Source organism: Condylura cristata, unplaced genomic scaffold, assembly GCF_000260355.1.
Source record: "Condylura cristata isolate star-nosed mole 26May11 unplaced genomic scaffold, ConCri1.0 scaffold00024, whole genome shotgun sequence".
NCBI classification, from domain to species: Eukaryota; Metazoa; Chordata; class Mammalia; order Eulipotyphla; family Talpidae; genus Condylura; species Condylura cristata.
In genome coordinates this window covers 13521138-13543007 of record NW_004567125.1, presented here as the reverse complement: position 1 = coordinate 13543007, position 21870 = coordinate 13521138, and the positions used below count along the sequence as shown (strand labels likewise).

At 36.2% G+C, this 21870-nt stretch overlaps 1 protein-coding gene across 2 annotated transcripts in view; it reads left to right on the top strand.

The window, feature by feature from the left end:
- ATF6 (activating transcription factor 6) overlaps positions 1-21870 on the top strand; it is a 173729-nt gene that overhangs the window by 66134 nt on the left and 85725 nt on the right. Inside the window, exons 11-14 of one of the 2 annotated variants that reach the window (XM_004688104.2) lie at positions 442-555; positions 1567-1666; positions 4162-4229; positions 7842-7956. In XM_004688104.2, the coding sequence (XP_004688161.1) occupies positions 442-555; positions 1567-1666; positions 4162-4229; positions 7842-7956 (397 nt within the window). The remainder of the gene's footprint in view (positions 1-441; positions 556-1566; positions 1667-4161; positions 4230-7841; positions 7957-21870) is intronic. The other variant, XM_012729154.1, reaches the window with a different exon arrangement.

Below are 21870 nucleotides of genomic sequence, written 5' to 3'. Positions count from 1 at the left end.
ACCTCCAACCAGTTTTCCATAGTGGTTGTACTAGTTTGCATTCCCACTAGCAGTGAAGGAGCGTTCCTTTTTCTCCACATCCTTGCCAACATTTGTTGCTAGTTGTTTTAAGAGCACATGTACTGTTTTAAGGAGACAATTCATTTGTATTATCACAAAATTGTGAATGGCCACACAATTGGGTCCTGGTCACATTGTACTGTGTACCTATCAGTCAGTGGGTTTCTCCCCCAGCCTTCCTATTATTGTGTCCCTCCTCTGTCCTAGTAGCTCTATGTATGCCTTGTGCTCATCGAGGGCATGAACTGTTATCATTGTGTCTCTACTTTCTATACTCAATAATTATGTTCAATAATCCCATGAACGGTTGGGATTTTCTTGTAGCAAACTTCTTAGGAATTTAAGATGCCAGGAGATATATATTGTGCATCTGTGTTTCAGATACGATCATTCTGTTTCAAATGACAAAGCCCTGATGGTGCTAACTGAAGAACCGCTGCTCTATATTCCTCCACCTCCTTGTCAGCCCCTCATCAACACCACAGAATCTCTCAGGTGAGTGTTGTAGATTGTGGCAGGGACTTCTGAATGGGCTTCTGTTGAGCTTTGCAACCTACAGAAGTGTTTTCAGATTGTTTGAACTAATTTAGTGTTCACATTAACCAAATAGCTGAAAGAACCTGTGAATTATTTGATGAGTGACCACAGGCCTAGCAATTGTTACTCAGTTTACCTACCTCCTTGGTAGAGATGGTGACGGGTCTATTTCAGGTGATGGCATTAGGGTTGCATACTTAAATCTGTCTTATTTAAATACTACAGGATGACATTAATATAAAAATTAAAAGTGGTAATAGTCATAGCAGAAGGTACCTTTTTTCTTCAATTAGGAAGAGAGGAATTTGAAGATGTGAGATTTTGGAGACATTTGCACCTCTCCTTTCTCACTTTTTCCTTGAAGTTTTTCCTGTGATTTTAATTCCTACTCTTGAATCTCAAAAAGTACTGTCTTCCGCTAAGTAGTAGTTATCATTAAGAAAGTATAAAGAGTTCATAACTGCTCTAAAAAGTAAGCAAAATAAAGGGAAGTTATATTTCAGTTGTGCTTTTATTTCCACTGGTGGAAAAATTTCAATTATTGTCCATTTAAATTTCTTTTTCCCCCCTCAAGCAGATGAATATATTAATTTCTTTCTCCCAAAAGTGTGTGATTTTTCAAAGGCTTCGTGCATCTATTTGCTATTGGGGTTCTATCACTAAAGTGCTCTCTGCCATTTCCAATATTTGTTGTACAGAGCCCAAGAGTATAAGTAGGAAATACTTTTTTTGTGGCAAAACATTTGCATCCAGTGTTTATGGCAGATACTTAGCTATGGCTTTCTTTGAATTTTGAATTCATGTTTGATGTGTATCTACTAAAATCAACTTTATATGTCTTCACTTTTTTCAAATCAAAAAGTAATATTGAATCATTAGGCAATTGAAATCTCGTTGGGACCTAGACAGTGTGATTAAGATCATCACCAATCAAGTGAGGTGTGTTCAATTAATTAAGCTCTTTTATAGGTTGAACCATGAACTTCGAGGGTGGGTTCATAGACATGAAGTGGAAAGGACCAAGTCAAGAAGAATGACGAATAATCAACAGAAAACCCGAATTCTCCAGGTTTGTTTTGTTTGTCTTCAAACTGTGGTTAGCATTTTTTGGGGAAGATTTGCCCCAACTGGATTGTTTTCTTTCTGGAAGATGTGGAAGCTTGAGCTTCTTCCTGCTGCTGCTTGTGATGTAGCTATTACTGCCATGGAGTCCTCCTCCCAGATTTTATAGCCCTGGTTTTGATTTATAGCCCTATTTTGGTTGTACAACACTAGCTTAGGTTATATGGCATGAGGATTTCCTGATTAGATGTGTTCTTGTTGCTTTTCCCTCAAATTTCCTTTCAAGTCATGCATAGATATCTGAATCAAAGACTTTGGGCACAAATGGTATATAAATGATGCTATTTATGCCTTTTTGTTGGAGTGCTAATTATAAAAGCCTTATTAAAGTAGACACAGGAAGTGATAATAATTGAGGAAGTAGAAAAAATTATTTTGGGATGATCTCCATTAATGGGAACAGAGAAATCGAGTAGCTTTAAGAGGAAGAGGTTTTATTTTTTTAATATTTTCTCCTGAATTTGGGTTTGTTACCACCTGTCTCTCCAAGAAAGTTGTTGTTGTTGTTGTTGTTGTTCTTCTTCTTCTTCTTCTTTTTTTGTAATTTTTGTGTAGAAGAACTGGGGTGTAAGCCTGGGAGGGGGTTGTTGAGAGGACTCACCAGAGATAGAATGGGGAGCAGAATAGGTGGATTTACTGAAAAACACTGTCATGGGGAGCAGCAGGTGAGAAAGGAGTGATCTGCTGTGCCATATGTGGGTTAACTCCCTGGTCAGAGATTGAACTCAGGTCGTAGTAGTGAAAGCACTGAGAATTAACCCCTAGAACATCAGGGAGGCCCCCAAGAGGAAGAGGTTTTACTTCTAGGTAGGGTATATTTGATTAGATTTATATCTTTATGTGCTAGTAGAAACACTTTAGCTGTTGATTATGTAATAAAATGATTACACTTTAGCTATTTGAGTGGTAGCTTTGAAAGTATACTAAAGCGATATTGAGAAACAGGCACAATTAACTATTATGAGATGATATTCACCTGGAAAATAATAAGTACTGGTCTAGATAGGTTCAAGCTTTGACATTCTGAGATTCTATGGTTATCCACTGTGTCCTCGTTGGGTCTGTCTGACACCTCTCAGTTGTTAGTCCTCTGGAGGCTACAGGCAATCATTACTAATGATGCACAGAAATATCTTACTAGCAGACCTTCATTATATCCAAAACACTGATGGAAAAATGTTTGGGTAATACAGTTTCCAGGCTTCTATTCCTTGCTATAACAGGGTGCAGTAAGGGGGGCAAGAATAGATCACTGCGAGTAGCTTATTCCACACAACTGTTATAATGGACCTTATGAAAAATTAGATTAAAATTCTTAGCCTAAGTAAGTTTTTTTCCCCCTTTTGATATATCTTTTCATGTTATTCTTTCTTGTTTATGGATAGAGAGTTTGCTGTGCAAGGAATGCTTGGTGTTTTTTAATCTTGAAGGAACTGTAATGCAAAAAAAAAATTTTGTTTTTATTTCACAATCTTTGAACATTTGGGGATTTATAGTTTACCCTATAGTCTTACTTCTTTTCTCTGCTAACTTGGCATATATCTTTCTGTAGGGAGCTTAGATAATGGTTAAAATGTGGGGCTCATTGATATTACAAAAATTGGAAAAATTTACTTGTCAAGAATCAAGGTAGTTCTTGGTCACTTTGCTTATACTGCTGCTGATATCAAATCATTAGATGGATACTCTGGTTCTTTCTAGAATCTGAAACTTTTATGCTTTGTCTTCTTCTCTCATTTAAACATTCTTTTCCCTCACAGTTTCCATATTTAGATGCCAAAAGGCATAATAGCCTAATAAGTTATTCTATACATTTGAAAATGGACATTTCTTTGAAATGTGTCATCTGTAGGTATTATACCTTTGATTTGACTTACTGCATTTCATTAGTCTACCCTCTTCCTAGACTGTGAAGTATTAGAAAAGTTAAAAGGCTAAATTAATGATGATATGTTTTAAAATGAAGGTAAAATAAAGACATTTTCAAAGAAATAAAAGGGGAGTAATTTGTCTTTACTATAAGAAATATTAAATGAAGTTTTTTAGACTAAGTGAGATGCTACAGAATCCCAGATATGTAGGAAGAGAGCACCAGAATGGGTAAATATCTAGGTAAATAAATGCTTCTTTTTTTCCTTAAATGTCTTTGCCATGTTATATCTTCAGAGTATGACAGATATCTAGGTTGGCTATTTAGTGGAAAGGTACAGACTGTTAGATTAATTTGGGATGATATCATTTTGAGAGAAAACACAAAAAGGGAGGTGAGTAGGAACTATGCCCATGGGCCAAACTCAACATTCAAGAATGACTATTCAGGGGGGAAAATCTGTGCAAATTTTTTGATGAGAATTTAGTAGATGGAAATATAGAATGTGTTAATCTAGGAAGATCTTCATATAATTTCATTGATGGCATTAAACCATCTTTTTCTTCTTTCAGGGTGCTCTGGAACAGGGCTCAAATTCTCAGCTCATGGCAGTCCAATACACAGAGACCACTAGTATCAGGTGAGAAAGTGTGGAAGCTCTTGGCCAGGGAATTGAAGTACCTAGTAACTTAACATTGAAATGCAAACATTCTATCTCAAGCTTGTTCTCATCTGTAACTCTAATGTTGGTCCACACAACATCCACTGCTTCAGCTCAATCAGAGTAAAGGGATTTCAAAAGGTCTCTCAAATCCCTTAAATATAGACTTAGCCAGAATGCTGTCCACTCATAGTTTTTCGATAAATCTTAAGTATTTACAGCTCTCTTGTCTTTGACTCACATCTATTTTAGAAGGGTAGGGGAAGGTAATGTTATTTTATGAATCTTCTCTGTGAACACTTCATGCTAAGTGTTCTACATATATTTTATCCATATAATAACTAGAGGTATAAATACCAGTACCTCTTTTTCTATGAATAGAAAAACTGGGCAAGTAAGTTATTTTTTTTGTTTCGGAGTCATGAACAGTAAGTGGCAGAATCAGATTTAGTTCCTAGCTATTTGACTCCCAGTGATTTTTCATGACATCATGCTACTTTAAGAATTTGAAAGGTTACCAAAAGAAGGGCTGTACCTCGCTGTGCAAGTGAGCTGACCAAGCCGCAGCTAACACAAAGGAACACAAAGGCATTGTGTCAGTGTTGAGATGCTGGCTTTAGACCTGGGCAGAACTCAGATCATTACTCTGCCCAGGCCATTACATTGGCTTTGTGGATTTAGGCAGGTTTTTTTCAACCTTCCTCATCTGCAAAATTCTGGCTGCATAGAATTGATGTAATTATTAAATGAAGTATTTAAAGTGTTTTGTCTCATCCTTGGCATATTCACAAAACAGTACATAGGATGTGGTGATATTGACAGCAGTATCACTGAAGTAAAGGTGTCATGTTCTTTCTGTTGTTGTTTTTTTTTTTAAAGACTTTATTTATTTATGCATACAAAAATGGGGTACAGGCCAGCCAGAGGTACAGGGACAGCAAGAGGATTCACCAGAGACAGAGTGGGGAGCAGAACAAGCAGATCTACTGAAATACACTATGGAGAGGAGCAGCGGGAGAGACAGGAGAGTTCTGCTATGCCATGTGGGTTACCTCTGGGGTGGGGATTGAACTCGCATGGAGGTGGCCAGGGCTTGGCTTAGCTTACCTTCGCTGTGCAGCACTCCAACCCACTGTGCCACCAGGGAGGGCCCTCTTTCGGTAGTTTTATCACAGATTAACAGTTCACAATTTATGTAATGTTAATTGAACATTTACTAACAACCAAATATGTGCCAGACTATTTCATGCACCAGGAATATATGTAAAATATAAGTTGGAAGCTCTTTTATTTATTATCTTATGAACTGAGAATTCCTACTAAGTAGCAGTGAGCAGTATGTGTCAGCAGCCATGAATACTTAAAATCCTCAGATACTGAGTCTTTTATATATACACATGGTTGAAATGCATTATATTTATATTATATATAATAGATACCGTATATATAACCAAAAATCCTCAGTAACTAGACAGTTTTAATCATTTACTTTATGTATCTTTTAAAATCTGTCCATTTTGATGCATCACTAGAATGACATGTTATTTCTTCATTAAACTCTGTACCCTTCTTTTATGTTTGCTGAGAATAGAAAACTGCTCTTTAAAATAGTTTTAAAAGGATTTATATAAATGAATTATAGGAACTGCTCATTATTCCTGTATTCCATACTGGTGAATCTGCTTAAGTGTTGACATTTTTTTGTAACTCCAGAATTACTCTCATGACATTTTCACAATCATTGGCAAGTAAGGTTCTCCCTTCCAGTTTCAACTCTTGTACTATAAACAAGTGTCCTTTAGAGATCTATTTAGTGGCATATTTTCCACATTTTTGAGCTTTGGGTTGATGAATTCACTGTTTAAAATTCCCTCCAAGTGTAGTATTAAAGTGCTGATCCACGTATGTGTTGTCCCAGAGAGAAGATGCACAGTTTGTAGGGAGAGAAAGATAAACACTGGATGGTATGTGTGCAATAGAGAGAAACAAAATGAAGGGTCACATAAAACTGAACTAAACCCCCTAGAAATCTGATTATAAAATTTAGACTACCAGAGGGGTAGTGGGAGGGGAGAGGAAAGTGGACTGTCAGGGAGGATTATGGGTGCCTTGGTATAGAGAGGGTATGATATGGCGACATACATCTGAATGGTGTAATCTTTTACCTCTAAATCATATACAGTATTATAAGCCAGTTTTGCCTCAATTAAAAAAAAAAAAAAAGAGCATGTTAGATAAGCTTCAGTTGGTTTTGAGTTATTGTGCTGTTGTTAGCTGTGACCAAACAATATGTATTAAAGAAAATGTCTTTAAACAGAAACACATAAAACAGGTTTCTATATTGATGTGTTGACAAAAAACTATACCAAGGCTTGCTGAATGGTTTGGTATTGACCAATTCAGTGTTTGTACTCATTTTCTAGGCAAGAATTATCATGGATAATAAGAATTCAAAATGTTCAGTAGAAATTCCTAGTGAACAAAGTGGAATTATTTCAAATGAATTTTTTATTAATTAATTACAGTTTTCCCTTAAATCACTGTAGTACCCATATTTTCCTGCCACCATGTCACCCTCGAGCCATATCCCTTGTGTTTTTCCCTGCCCTATTTTGAGCCCCCCCTTCTTACCCCTTCTTTGCTATGTGTCTCATATCTATGGTCAGTGTACTAGTTTTGACTATTTCTTGACCTTTTGTCAAATGAATTTCTTCTGACTCATAGTTTTCTCTTCAATCCATCTTGAAGAAAACACGGAAGTTCTATTTTTGAAAAAAAGTGAAAGTTTTTTTTTTAGGTTGCCGTTAAGTTCTGGGTATTGACTTATGTGTTAAACAGTAAAAGAAACTGAAATATTATTACAAACTATATTATATAATTTGATGATATCTTTTGGAAGTCCTTGTAGTTTGAAGCATTGTATTTTTAGTAATCATTTTATTAAGATTCTGACATGGTAATTGGACTCTCTCTGGTTAGCAATTGTTGAGTGACTTCCATGGAATGAACCCAGGCTTGGTACTTTACAAATATCGTATCTCTGACTTCAGTAATACTATATGATTATTCTTATTTTATTGTGGTTGCTCAGAAATTGATTTCCCTAACATCTTCATTCCCCTGAGGAAAGAAGACTTTTAAACCAGATCTGTTTGCTTCCAAAACCTAAACCCTTTTTACTTTTCACATAGCCTCATAGCCAGGTATTGCCTTCACAGATTTGACAAGGTGATGAAGAATAACTTTTCTTTATACCTAATTTGTTTTTAACCAAAAAATTTAAAATCATTCCAACCAATGTAAAATCTGTTATCTGAGACTGATTATTTTTATTTTGCTTTGTAATATACTTGACTGTCAGTACATTTTAGATCCTTGATTTAGAAATGAATGTTTTGACTTTAGTGAAATTGGTCTTACAAATATCCTGACCTTGGTCTTTTCTAAATGTTCTTATAAAGGCTACTGCCAAAATGCCACTAATGCTTTGGTTGACAGATTCTTACAACTCAGATATGGCCTTAGAATGGGAAGTTTTTTGTAAGAAAATGAGACTTTTAAATTTAAGAATTTGTTTTTGTTTTATTTCAGCAGAAACTCAGGAAGTGAGCTGCAAGTATATTATGCCTCACCCAGAAGTTATCAAGACTTCTTTGAAGCCATCCGCAGAAGGGGAGACACATTCTATGTGGTATCATTTCGAAGGGTAAGTTCCTTTTGAAAGAAATTCAGTCCCCTGTTATGTAAAGAGAATGCTGTAGAAAGTGATGTGATGTTTGATAGGCAGCAACATAAATAAATGATATTAGTGGAGCAAAGTGCTATAAGACATGCTTGACTTCAGGCTGTTCAGCATTATGAAGGGGACACGGAGTTGATGGCAGGCAGTGAGTTTATATTTATTTAGAAAATATAGACAACATACTGATTTTTCTTCTTTGTTGTTTTTATAATTATATGCTTTGTTTATAACCAGAGGAGAACTAGAACCAAAGATTTATTTTTACATTTTGTGATGTATTTGTGTTTGGTTATTGAGATAAAGATTTTCCAGATGTTGGTTAAAGATGAATCATAGGTTGATTAATATATTCATTGTGGAATGTTTGGATCTCTGTACTTGAGGCTCTCTATTCCTCTTTTCTCTCTCCATCAAATGTTTATTCCTATTGGTGAAGACTATGTCAGCTTATGCAAAAGTAAATTTTATGCAGGTACCTGTGAATATTACAATTGTTATATTGAAGGGGGGAAACATGCACAACTCTTTGGATTCTATCTACTTTTTCATAAAATGAAAGCATATTCCTCATACACTTGGAGGTACTGAATGTTAAACCGGGAAAATATGAATAATTTATAATTCCTTGGAACTTTGCATTAAGGTTTTCCCCTTTCTTTTTTAAAGAATAGAGAGAGGGAGTGTGGTTAGAAACCAACATATATTAATAATAGAGTATGCAGCTTATTCTGTGATTATTGTTATCAGTCACTGTCACTGAAATTCTAAGTTCGCTCATTTCTTTTCTGAAGGTCTGAATATCTTGTAGCTCAGAATTTTAGGACCAGAGAACACTGACACTTGAAGATTAGGGAAATAAAAATTTCTTATCTTTTGAGTTGGTAATCAAATATGCTAGGAGATTTGGACTACATTAGCAGTGGTAGCTCATGATTTCTGCTTCTCATAAAATTGCCCATGTCAAGCTATTCTCTGACACAACTCTGATGTACTGCACCAGCCTTAAAGTTCATTTTCAGCAGCAAGGGGATTTGAGAACTGGGTTTCATTAAGGCTCCAGTTGTATTGACTGATGAAAGCTAAATACTTGATAGTGTTGACACAATCTTGTTAAGATGGGGAGAAACTGGAGGGCCTTTTAAAGTGGGGAGAGAGGGAGGAGGAGTAAAATTTGTGAAAATGACATTCTGCTCTATGAAGAACTTGATGGATGTTAAAATGTGTTGAAGTATGTGTTATGGAAGCCACTATACAAGAATGTTTTTTTTTTTTTTAAGATTTATTTTTATTTATTTATCCATATGAGAACTGGAGTGTAGGCCAAAGGTACAGGAGGTGAGAGAACGCACCAGAGACAGAGTGGGGAGTAGACCGAGGGGATCTACTGAAATACACTGCTGAGGAGAGCAGTGGGTAAGACAAGAGAAGTCTGATACACCTGAATCAGTGGCTGATGATAGCTTGATCGCTCAGACTTTTAACTCCTGTACCACTAAGGAGGCTCAAGAAATTTTTTTTTAAGATTTATTTTTTTATTTATTTATGCATAAAAGAACTGAGGTGTAGACCTGAGGTATAGGCCAGAGGTGCAGGGAGTGAGAGTATTCATTCACCATAGCCAGAGTGGGGAGCAGAACAGGTGGATTGACTGAAATACACTGCTGAGGGGAGCAGTGGGTGAGACAGGATTCAGCCACGTGTGTCAGCTCCCTGGCTTTGTGTCTAACTCACACCATATTGACTGGCTGGCGATAGTTTGGTAGTGCTGAGACTTTAACCTCTGTGCCACTAGGAAGGCCCTAGAAGAATATTTTTGGGTTTTTTGTTTTTTGTTTTTTTATTTATTTGTGCATACAGAACTGGGGTACAGGCCAGAGGCCCAGGGGTGGTGAGAGGCTTCACCAGAGACAGATTAGGGAACAGAACAGGCAGATTGACGAAGTACACTGCTGAGGAGAGCAGTGGGCGGGTTAGGAGAGGTCTGCCATGCCATGTGGTCTCCTCTGGGGCAGGTGGGAATTGAACTCATGTGGAAATGGCTTTAGATTCTCAGTGCTGTGCTTTAACCTGCTGCGCCACCAGGGAGGGCCTAGAAGAATATTTTTAACACTAAAATAGCCAACTGCTTTTGCTTAGGTTCAGGGTAATTTTATTATTTATCTAAAACAATAGATTATATTAGAGGTAGCAATTGTTTAAGCCAGGAATTAAATGTTTTTCTAGGGAAGAGAAGAAACCTCTCTAGTGGTGCAGGGGTTAAAGAGGAAACAATCCTACCTTTAAAGGTACTGTGTTTTACAAAGGAAGATGACTGGTGTTCTTTTTTAAATAGATGCTTTATATTTCTGGCATTTGTAAAAGCTGTTTCTCATTAGTTTGCTGTGAAAAATGCTGCTGGGAAGTTATTGATTCCCTCCCTCTCTCTTCACTCTTTGATATTCTAGAAGAAACAGTCTTTTTCATGTTCATGAAAACTGTTAGGATTATCTCTCACATCCTGTTTGTATTTTTCATTTCCTAATTACTGATTTACCACATCTTGGTGTTTCATATCAAGGAAAAGTGAGAATAAACCTGAATTTAATTAGATAGTAGTAGTTAGAGACAACATCCTTTTTCATTTTTATTTCTTGTTTTGATAGTAGGGATAAGGAAGTTAATTTTATCATCCTGACTACCAACTATGTCATGGGATAAGAATTTGGCTCTTAAATCTTGGATGTTCTCTTTGTTCTTGCTGAAATGAAAATGAAAGAAATAATGGCCTTGTATATGGTCTTTTCTTCCATTTTTCAATGTAAATATTCTTCTAATGGTTTCATAAAAAGGGCAAGTGACATTATTTTGCACAGAAGGATGTAGAATTTTTCTCCTACTTAGGTTTTAAATTTCTTTGACAAATTACTATAATTGTACTATATGGCTACCTTGGAAATTAAGAAAGATAGAGGCTGACCACGAGGTTTTACTTAGTATAAACTAGACATCACTAAGCCAATACACAAACCATATGGTATTATTTTATAATTGGTCACGTTTTCAAAAAATATTTTAATGTCTAAACAGGCAGAAGTAGCTGTTCAGTGATTTGACATACCACTATCTAGTAAAGCAGCTAGCTCTTCGCCAAATTTAGACCCTCACACTCCACCGTCCTGTCCTTTTTAACCTCATTACATTTGAGCTGCTAGAATGATTTTTCTCCAAGCCTACTCATTCTTGGGGAACTAAGTTCCTTATGGACTAGCCAGAAAGAATGCTTATGTCCCTGCTGCCCTGATAGATGCTCAAACCTGCTTCTGTTCTTTTGACTTGGCTTTAAATTTTTGCCTTCAACAGCAAAACTTACAGTATTCTTTGTTTAGTTCCAGGGATTCATAACTTGTTTTCTTATAAGTATGTTGTCTTTTTTCTCCTCTGTTTGATGTTAGTCTGATTGGAAGCTGGAGGTATGGGAATTAAATTTTTCCACTAACTTCCAAGTCATTTTGAGTATGGTAGAACTGGTACATGAATAAGAAGGAAAAAAATCCATTAAGGTTAATGTTTATTTTGCCTTAATGCTTCATATGATAGTCTATTTAGGGAGGAGGGGGTAGGTTGAAGAATATAACAAAATGAGTTTAAGAGCACAGGGCAGAAAAAAGTACTCAGGAAACCTCAAATAAAGTGGGATAAGAAAGTGATTTCAAAGGGGGTGGAATGATATTGTTGAGAAATCTGGTGGGAATGATATTTACTTTATCTATAACTCAGTAAACACTGAAATCCTATCCTTTGATACTGCTCTTTTGTTCACTAATAATTACAGAAAGAAATTATTTTATCTTCCTGGAGCAAATTTCCCATTAGGAATAGGTAGATTCTTGTTGATTCAAATGACTGTGAATGCTGTTCATTGTGTGCTCTCTATTCAAATTCTTTGAAATTTCTATCTCAAATGAGATGAATGTCTACTTTTAGAACACATTTTATTTCTTCTATATTTTGTTGTCAATATCTGTCCCTTAAATCCAAAGCAGACACTTGAAATTGCCTTTTTATCTGTTTCAGATTCATATGTAATATAACATATATAAGAACCTTGCCTCACAGCTGTATCTCTTCTTCTGAGTACTTTGTGTATTTTAGATGTGATACTACATTTGGGTATTTACCTCATACTGGTCCCTCATAAAACACTTATTCACGCTCATATATATATAATATCTGGCAGGAATTGTAAAGATAACCAGAACTAAGAGAAGTGGGGATCTAGAGAATCCCAGGGACTGGTTAGGCACCTTACTTCACGCACTGGAATGTATGTCAGTCCTCACGGAGAATTGGCATAGTTGTTGTCATTCCTGATTCAACAGCAGGCCCAGTAATTCCATGTTAGTTTCACACTTTCCCAGTCAGACTCCCAGACAGCAAGGGAATCTGAATGGAGCAGAATTACTACTGAAAGATTGGCAGGTGATATTGATTCAACATCTTTGCCAAAGGTTTATGGCAGGTCAGAAAAAAAGAATTTTGGACTATCCCTGGTAGTGCAACGGGTTAATGCACTGCATTATGAAGTTCTCATGCAGTACTAGTTTGATCCCCCGCCAGGGAGCTGACCCACATGGCTCCTCAGACCTTTCCTGACCCGCCTGCTGCTCCCCTCAGCAGTGTACTTTATCGATCTGCCTGTTGTGTTCCCCATTCTGTCTCTGGTGAATCCTCTCACCTACCACACCTCTGGTCTGTACCCCAGTTCTGTAAGTATAAATAAATAAATCTTTAAAAAAAAAAAGAATTTCACCAATTAGAAATGACACTTCCTAACTTAGTACCATGATTAGATGGCTAATACATGCTTTTAAGAACAGCATATATCTTTTATTTTTTAAGTATATTATTTATTTATATATATTTTACATCATTGTTAATTTTTGTATGATGCTTGCTTTCTCCGCTCAGGTGTAGTCCCCATAGAATTCCCAACTCCCATTCACCCGTGTACCATCACTGTAGTCCCTTCCTTGTGCTTCTCCCACCCTGTTTTGACCGCTCTCCCTCCCCTGCAGAATATCTCTGATTTATAGTTTCCTGCTAATTTTTAAAATGTGTTGTTATTTTCCCCCAATCCCTTATTTGATTCCCCTATATTCCTCTTGTAAGTGAAACCATTGATATTCTGATATTCTTTTTTTTTTAAAAAAGATTTATTTATTTATTCATACAGAACTGGGGTACAGGCCAGACATGTGGAGGGTGAGAGGGTTCACCAGAGACAGAGTGGGGTACAGAACAGGCAGATGAATGAAGTACCCTGCTGAGGGGAGCAGTGGGCGGGGCAGGAGAGGTCAGCCTCGCCATGTGGATCTCCTCTGGGGCAGGCAGGGGTCGAACTCATGGGGAAGTGGCTTAAGTTTCTCTGCTATGCTTTAACCTGCTGCGCCACCAGGGAGGGCCCCGATATCCTTTTTTTTTCTGTCTAACTTGTTTCCCTAGCACAATCCCTTCTAGCTCCATCCATGTTGCTCGTAATGGCATGAGTATGTTTTTTGATTGCTGAATAGTATTCCATTGTGTATGAAGGCCACACCTTCTTGATCCAGTCATCTATTTTTTTGGGCATATGGATTGTTTCCATATCTTACCTATATACTGCCACAATAAACATAGGGGTACAGGTGTCCTTTGCATAAGTTTTATTTTAAGATTTATTTATTCATACAGAATTAGGGTACAGGCCAGAGATGCGGAGGGTGAGAGGCACCAGGGACAGAGTGGGGAGCAGAACAGGCAGATCGACGAAGTACACTGCTGAGGGGAGCAGCGGGCGGGCCAGGAGAGGTCTGCCACCCCATGTGGATCTCCTCCGGGGCAGGTGGGGATCGAACTCCTGCGGAGTTTAGTGCAGTGCTTTAACCCGCTGCGCCACCAGGGAGGGCCCTGCATTAGTATTTTTGTGGTAGATTCTTAGGAGTGAAGAATAGCATATTTTCTTAATGCTTATTATTCATTTGTTGGAAATTTCTATTTCATGTATATGATGATATATAAAATTATCAGAGGCAAGAGAACTGTCCTTAATAAATGCAGGCAATTAGTTTTACAAAGTCTGTTTCAGAATGCTACAGCTCCTTTTGTTCTGGGACATCTCAACTTATGCATACTTTAGCATCTTGGAGTTTGGCCATTTTCTTATCTCCATTTTCATGACCTTTAGCCAAATTCTTTCTCTAACTGGAAAAAAAATATATGAATAAGTGATTTGGAAAGAAGATGCACTGAAAAATAGTCTTATCTCAGAAGACAGAGTTTTAAAGAAACCTCTTTTCTAGACTTTTTTCTAATCAAGTCTTAACTTACTCGGAAATACTCCCATTCAGGTCTAAATACAGTTTCAGAAATAGAGCAATTACCCCTTTTCTTTGCATTCTGATGCTGCATTTTAGGTACATTGCAGAACATGTAAATTGCAAAATTACTCCATTCCTACAAAGTCAACCATATTTTGTTGCCAGATTTGCTGGGTAGCTTTGCTGGAATTACTGCATAGCAATATTTTTCTGTTTATTAAATAGCCGATTAGAGATTAAACACTATAGATTTCATAACAAAAAATAATCTAACAATCTGAAATTTAAATGTAGCTTAAGTTTTCAAATTTTCATTCCATTTTATGGAATGAAATTAATGGGTTTTCAGAACTTTTGGGTCCTTTTTAAGCAATTGGGGGAAATTTACTGTTTTGAAAAGGAAATAATTTAGTGAGAATAGACACTATTTTAATGATTGATATTCTAGATCTTTGCATAGAGAAGCATGGTTTTTTAATGTGTGTGACTGCATTTTATTATGGATTCTGTATATGGTGTGCCAGATTCCTGAGATGATCAAGAATATTTTTTCCTTTTTTTTACCTCAAGCTCCTTGTTAACGATGAGTTATTGTTATGTGGTTTTATGAGACTTAGTCATTTGTTCCTTGGCTCTATAACAGATTGCTAGCTAACATACAAAAACATTTCTATTATTTGGAATTTTCTATTGCTTAAAGTAACTTGTTTTATGTTTGAAAGATGGTTGTTCACTAATTTTAAACTAGATTTGTAGATAGAGTATCCATGGACACCGAGCATTTAAAACTCATGAATAATTTGAACTGTACAAAAATCTCAGGATATTGAGCAGGTCACCTAAATTATGACAGCTTTATAGCCACTCATTATTTGTGTGCTCTGTTTTGTAGTTTTTATTTTGTAGTGTGTTTTTCACATACATTTATTTAATCTCCTTTTTGAGGTTGCATACTTTCTTAGGGCAGGGAGGGGTAAAGGCTATTCGTGCTCTTTTGTATCTCTGCAAAGGAGAAGGTGCAGTGCACTACAGAACAAGTCCCAGATAGGTGACAACCATCAACCCTATGTTTGTTTTAGCCTTATTTTTTATGTCCTGCCTTTCAAAAAACTACCAAAGGTGAGGTGCTGAAACAGAGGAGGACATTTTTCTCAGTGAATGCTTAAAGTTGTTCTTATAATTCAGTTAGCGATGAAAAATTTAAAAATACCGACTTTGAACTGGATGGATCTCTAGCTGACGAATAGGATCTTTCCCGAAAGACTTCTCAGTTGTCCTGAAGAAAAGTGTTGTTTAGTAATGGATAGCTTCAAGTGTTCCTAGTTTCCTTCTCATCAACTTTAGATTTTTCATGAGGGAGGAAAATATCTCCTAGAAGCAGAACTGCATTATAAGGAGGACTGTTTCTTCACATCATGAATATGTGAGGGGAAAAATGTTTTTATAACATTTTATAGACACACTCTCCAGAGACTTGCATCTTAGCCCAGGGACCGCCTCTCATTTGTTTTGCAGCCTTTGAAAGAATTGAGTTAGTCAGTCCTGTTTTCATTTTCCCTATTTATAAAATGTTGAGGTTAAAGCAGATTTGTGTTCTCCTTTTACTTCTAGATGGATAGACTTCTTCCGTATTTATCTGAATGCTAGCCTATTCAAAATTTGTAGTATAAAATTCTTTGCAGTTACTGAACAGACGTTCCATTTAGTCGAGTTCGTATATGTTAAGGAGTTTGAAAAACAGTCATAACAAAAGTCCACATAATGTTAGGTTACAAAGTAGACCCACAAATTAATGAGTTTTTTTTTTAATAGCTGGTGGATTTTGTAGTGATTACCATATGCCAGTCTTTCTTCCTTATTTTCCTATGTGGTAGTATAGTTATCTCATATTACAGATGAGAACCTAAGCACGGAGATTTAATTAATTTGCCCAGTGTAACATAGTTTGGGCAGAGCTAGAATTTTACCTAGAAGTTCTGGCTCCAGAATTCATGTTTCTGATCACTTCCCTTTATTACCTTTGTAGACTTTTTATATCTAAAGGTCTTGTCTTTCAAAGTATTCAATTTGGAATTTAATTCTGTTGATCTCAGTGTTCAGAACACATTTTAAGTTACTTCAGGCTCGTTTTCCAAAAAGAACAAGAACAAAGCAAAGCCCTGTGGAATACCAAGCCACATGTTGCTTAAAGTCATAGTGTAGGAAGAACAAGGGCTCCCAGAGAAACACAGAGGAAATGATTAGTGATCTAGAAACAGAAGAGGAACAGTATACTATAGATGAAGGGAAACAATGAACTTGTTTGTTTTACTTTAAAACAGACCTTAAGGAAGAAGAGTTCAAAAAGGAAGTGGTCAGCTGTATCAGATATTACAGAGCTCACTGAGAATGAGGAGTAAAAACCCACTTAGCTTGTGTAAACATGAAGCCATTGGTGACTTGAGGTTACAGTTATGGTAGAGTAATCAGAACAGAATCCAGACGAGGCAATTAGGAGAGAATGTGAAAGAAATAAAGTATAGGTTTAGTAAATTTGGCATTGAAGGGAAGGGAGATAGCCTATGATGAGGACTAAAAGAGCAAAGAGAGAGAGAGTTAAGGGTAGCAGAAAAGTTAAAGCATAAGGTTTGTGGAGACTTGTGGTTAATTTATATAAATATAAATGTAAGGGTGGGGCATATATTTTATTTGTGACAGATGCTTTAAAGGAAAATAAACATGTCACTGTTTCTTCCTCATCTATATTAATGCTTTTCTGTTAAAGGCAAAACATGGAGAAAATTAACAAATGATTTTTATTTGTTTGCTGTAAGGCCACCACTACAACAAAATAAATAGAGTATAGAATTAAAACCAGATTTTAAGAATGAAAACATATTCAAAGTGTTTCTTGGAACATCAAAAAGTCCTGTACATCTTAAAAAAGAAGTTGGTTTTTAATGGTAAAGAGTTTGTTTGTTTGTTTGTTTAAAGATTTATTTATTCAGACAGAACTGAGGTACAGGCCAGAGATACGGAGGGTGAGAGGATTCACCAGAGACAGAGCGGGGAGCAGAACAGGCAGATCAACGAAGTACACTGCTGAGGGGAGCAGTGGGTGGGTCAGGAGAGGTCTGCCACGCCATGTGGATCTCCTCCGAGGCAGGCGGGAATCGAACTCATGCGGAAGTGGCTTAAGCTTCTTAGTACAGTGCTTTAACCCGCTGCACCACCAGGGAGGGCCCGGTAAAGAGTTTTAAAAACATAGAAGTTGATAGGGCTTATTTTAATTTTATTAATATGTAAACAGTCTTGAAGTTCCCCACTCCTATAAAGTCAGAAAATTTGTAAAGTAAGCCTATTAGAACATTTTATGTCTAAATAAAATGTAGTGTAAACTTTCTGATGATGTCACAAAAGTTAATTATGGTGGAAGTTATGGTTATAGTTAGAAAAAGTTGATGATTTGTGATCTGACTCAGGATTAAGATCTGAAATACTCATATCATTTTTTCCCTTCCTCCATATGAAATGATTTGTTCCTTCTGAACTCTGGTTGGTTTAACTCTGACACCATCAGTAAATCTGAACACTGACCCATAGTTGATTTTTCCTGAAAAATCCTAAGGCTAGTAGTTGTATGAGGTGCATTTCTAGGAATTGATAATAACCTATAAAGAGCCACATGGGTAAGCTTTGAAGAGTTTTCCAATTCATATTGTGGCAGAGAATCACAGGAAGCCAGCAGGATGAATATTGGCTGAGACTAGGAATGTAGTGCATGCGTTGTGCTGTTGCTGGCATAATGTCTGTTGTCTTATCAGGCCACAAGCACCCTGAGGGCAGGAACCATTTCTTTCTTGGTATCACTCTATGCCTGGTATCCGTCATAGAACCAGCATACAAACAAATGGGACTGAACAGCATAGCTATCAAATCTACCCATTTGATTCAATATTCTAAATTAGTTTACACGGTCACTATAATGTGATAGGAAATTTGTGATAGATCAGTTTCTTGATTTTATTAGGATTATCTGTGTCTCTAGTTAATCCTGAAGTCAGTCTTTGGAAATAGGTGAGTCCAAATGTGTTTTAAAAATCTAGGTTCCATTTTGCACGAGGAAAGCTATATGCTCCGTAAGATTTTCTCTGGGCTTCAGAATTAAGACAGTGATCATATTGTAGTACATGGCCAGAGAAGATGGTATTTCAAGTGGGATGCTAAGCAGGCTGTGGTTTCATGTAGATAAAGTGCATACAATGGTTCCATATTTATAGAGGCCCATCTTAATGTGTTTGTGGTACCCATGAAAGATGGGAGGATGTTACCATCCACCTCATCCCATATATAGTGCTTATTTTGAATATGGAGAATACTCAAGAAAAGCTTGTCCACTTAAGTCAGTAAATTAAAATGTAGATTAGTTTAAATAATTTGTTTAAAGTTATCAATGTATAATTATAATATACCTAGAAATAAATCTTGGAAAAGTAAAACTAAAATACAGCATGCAAAATAAACTGGTTTCTATTATTTAATTTAAAGTTTGTAGTTATTTCTCTCAAAATTCCATTTTTTTTTCTCTGTGGGGTTCCATATTTGTTCTCTTTCAATAATTTTCAGACTTAATTTGATCAGTTTACAAGTTAAAAGATGATTTTCTTATTAAAAAATAATTATTTGAAGGTAACACTGATTTACAGCATTATATATGATTCAGATTGAATTGAAACTCAATCATTTAAGAATGAGCTTGCTAAGAATGAGATGCCATGGAGAAGTGTGTCATATGTTTACTTTGAAATTCCTCAAAAAGATTGGTTGTACCCTCCCTTTATAATGTGATTTAAATGATTAGCTTTTGAATATTTATACTAGTGGAGAGTACAGTGTGAACTACAGAGAATGATGTACAGTCAAAAAATAAATTTTTCCTTGAAGTAGACTGAAAAAATCAACTCAGGTAGACATTTATTTAATCAAATACTTATCCACTCATTTTGACTCTAAACTTTGAAGACTTCTATTTTGCTGTCAGGCCTAAATGCCAATTGAGTGATATAATGGAGATCCACAAATCAGTGGTTCTTGAACTGGTTTCAGAACTCCTTTGTTAAAGTTCAACTCTTATTAGTGAAGAGAGTAGATTGTTTTTGCATTTTAATATCTTGGTTAATAGAAACCATCTATAATCTCATATCTGCTTCTGCATTTATCAATTCTTTTTAATTGAAATATATGAAGAAAATTTGGTTTCACACAGATAAGGAAGAAATAGTTTTTTAGAAAATTGTGGGTATTTGATGCTATGCCAAAATACAACAAGATTAAAGATTAGTTGCAGTAAAGAAGTCAAATCTATGAGTTTTTAATAATCTGAAACCTTAAAGCCTATTGATTTGCCTTAAGCTTTGAATGAATCTTTTACCTATGGATGGTTTTGTAACATCACACATTGGTCATTTAGAAAATACTGGTTCACTGAGAAATGCAAATATTTTAAAAGTTGACACATCTCATTAAACAGTATATAAAAAAATCACATTCTTTAATACAGTCATGAATATTATCCAAAATGTCTTTAAGTATTAGAACCCTTTTTAGTTAAGGTCATGGTAATAGGTGCAGATTTTCAAAAGTTTTTTTGCTTGAATGCTCAAATTTGGTCATTGTCAAAAATATTGTTAGTTGTTTTCCTTGAAGTGGCAGATTTATTTAATTCATTTCCAAGAAAATGTCTATTAAAAATCCAAGTTTGAATAACCGTAGTTTGTCATGTTTTCAAGTAAAACTGGTATTCCATTAAAAAAAAAAGTAGCTAATACAGCTCATAGCTCATTACACAGATAATCACTATAGTTTAGATGCAGCACAAATACTCTTTGTGTGTTTCCTGTTTTGTCACACAGAAATTTAAAATCTCTACTCAAAGGTCACGATTGAATAAAATTAACAATTGTGTTGCTTTGTCAAGATGACCTGCCATTAAACAGGCTTTGTGTGCATGTCCATGTGAACATGCACACATGGGCTGATGAGTTCCACAGTGGCCTTTGATAGAGTCCGGTACCACTGACTTGATTCATGCTAAGGCACTGGTAGCCCTTTACGTCAGCAGAGTAAATCACAACACGGGATAAATGATGAGAAGTTACAGAGTTATTCAACACTGAATATTTTAGTACTGCTAGTGTTTGTTACTAAGCAGTCCCACAAAAGAGCTTTGTTGCTGAGTACTTGGTGCTCACACTAGCTAAATAAACATTACGTCTATTGAGGGAATTCTAAATAAAAATAAAATACAATTCTTTGGTTGCTCATTCTTCATATTTGCAGCTTTAATTTGATGTTTTACTATATGCTTGTACGTACAGTAGAAGTGATTCCTTTTACTGACTTTTTATCCTGTGCATATTTAGTAATACTATTGCAAAACAAAACAGGAAAGTACACTTGCTCCTGTATTTTATATAGATGGAAATTTTCAGTATTAAAGTTTGTCAATAAAAAGAAACCCATGATAATGTTTTTAGAACTTTGTGCGATAGTCTTCTAGAACATGGAATGATTGCATAGCTTACAATTTATTTTTTTTTTCTCAGCAAATATTGAACGAATATTCTGCCAGGAGCAGACATTCCAGTGACAAACTGTGCTCATGCAGTTTGCAGTTTAGTTGGTGGTGCAGGCCAGAAAATAAACAGGAGAATAATTAGTCAAATAATTGACAGATGGCACTAAGTTTTATGACAATAACAGAAACTGGGCTCAAGGAGAACAGTGTGGCATCCTTTTTAAGATAGCGTCAAGGACCCTCTTGTAAAACCAGTGAGGCAGGAGACATGGGGTTACGGGTGAGTCTTGAAAATGAGGTTAGAGACTGCAAGGGGCCTGATCACTCAGGACTTGTGAGCTATGCTGAGGAATGCAGATGTTACTCTAAGCAGCTGAAGGACATGAAGTAGTTTGTGGGATGAATTAGTTGCTCCTTGGAGATGGATTAGAAGGAGACAAAGTAAAAGCAGAGGGACCAATTGGAAGGCTTTTTCAGTGGCCCAGGGAATTTGATGATGGCAGTCGAATGACAATGATGGGTTATAAGTATATTTTGCAGATAGATTCATTGGAAGTTGGAGATGTATTGGATTATGGTCCTATCGGCATTATTGGCCCTCCTATGCAGCTTTATTGAGACATGTAATATTGTGTAAGTTTAAGGTATACAGTGTGATGACTGGGTACATATATATTGCAAAATAATTACCACAATAAGGTTAGTTCACACATCTGTCACCTCACATATTGTCTATTAGTTTCCCAGAAATTATTCATCTTATTTCTGCAAGTTTGTACCCTTTGTTGTTTTTTGGTTGTTGTTTTTATTTTTTTTTTAGATTTATTTATTCGTACAGAACTGGGGTACAAGCCAGAAGTTCAGGGGCAGTGAGAGATTTCACCAAAGACAGAGAGAGGAGCAGAACAGGCAGCTCGATGAAGTACACTGCTGAGGGGAGCAGCGGGCGGGTCAGGAGAGGTCTGCCGCGCCATGTGGGTCACCTCT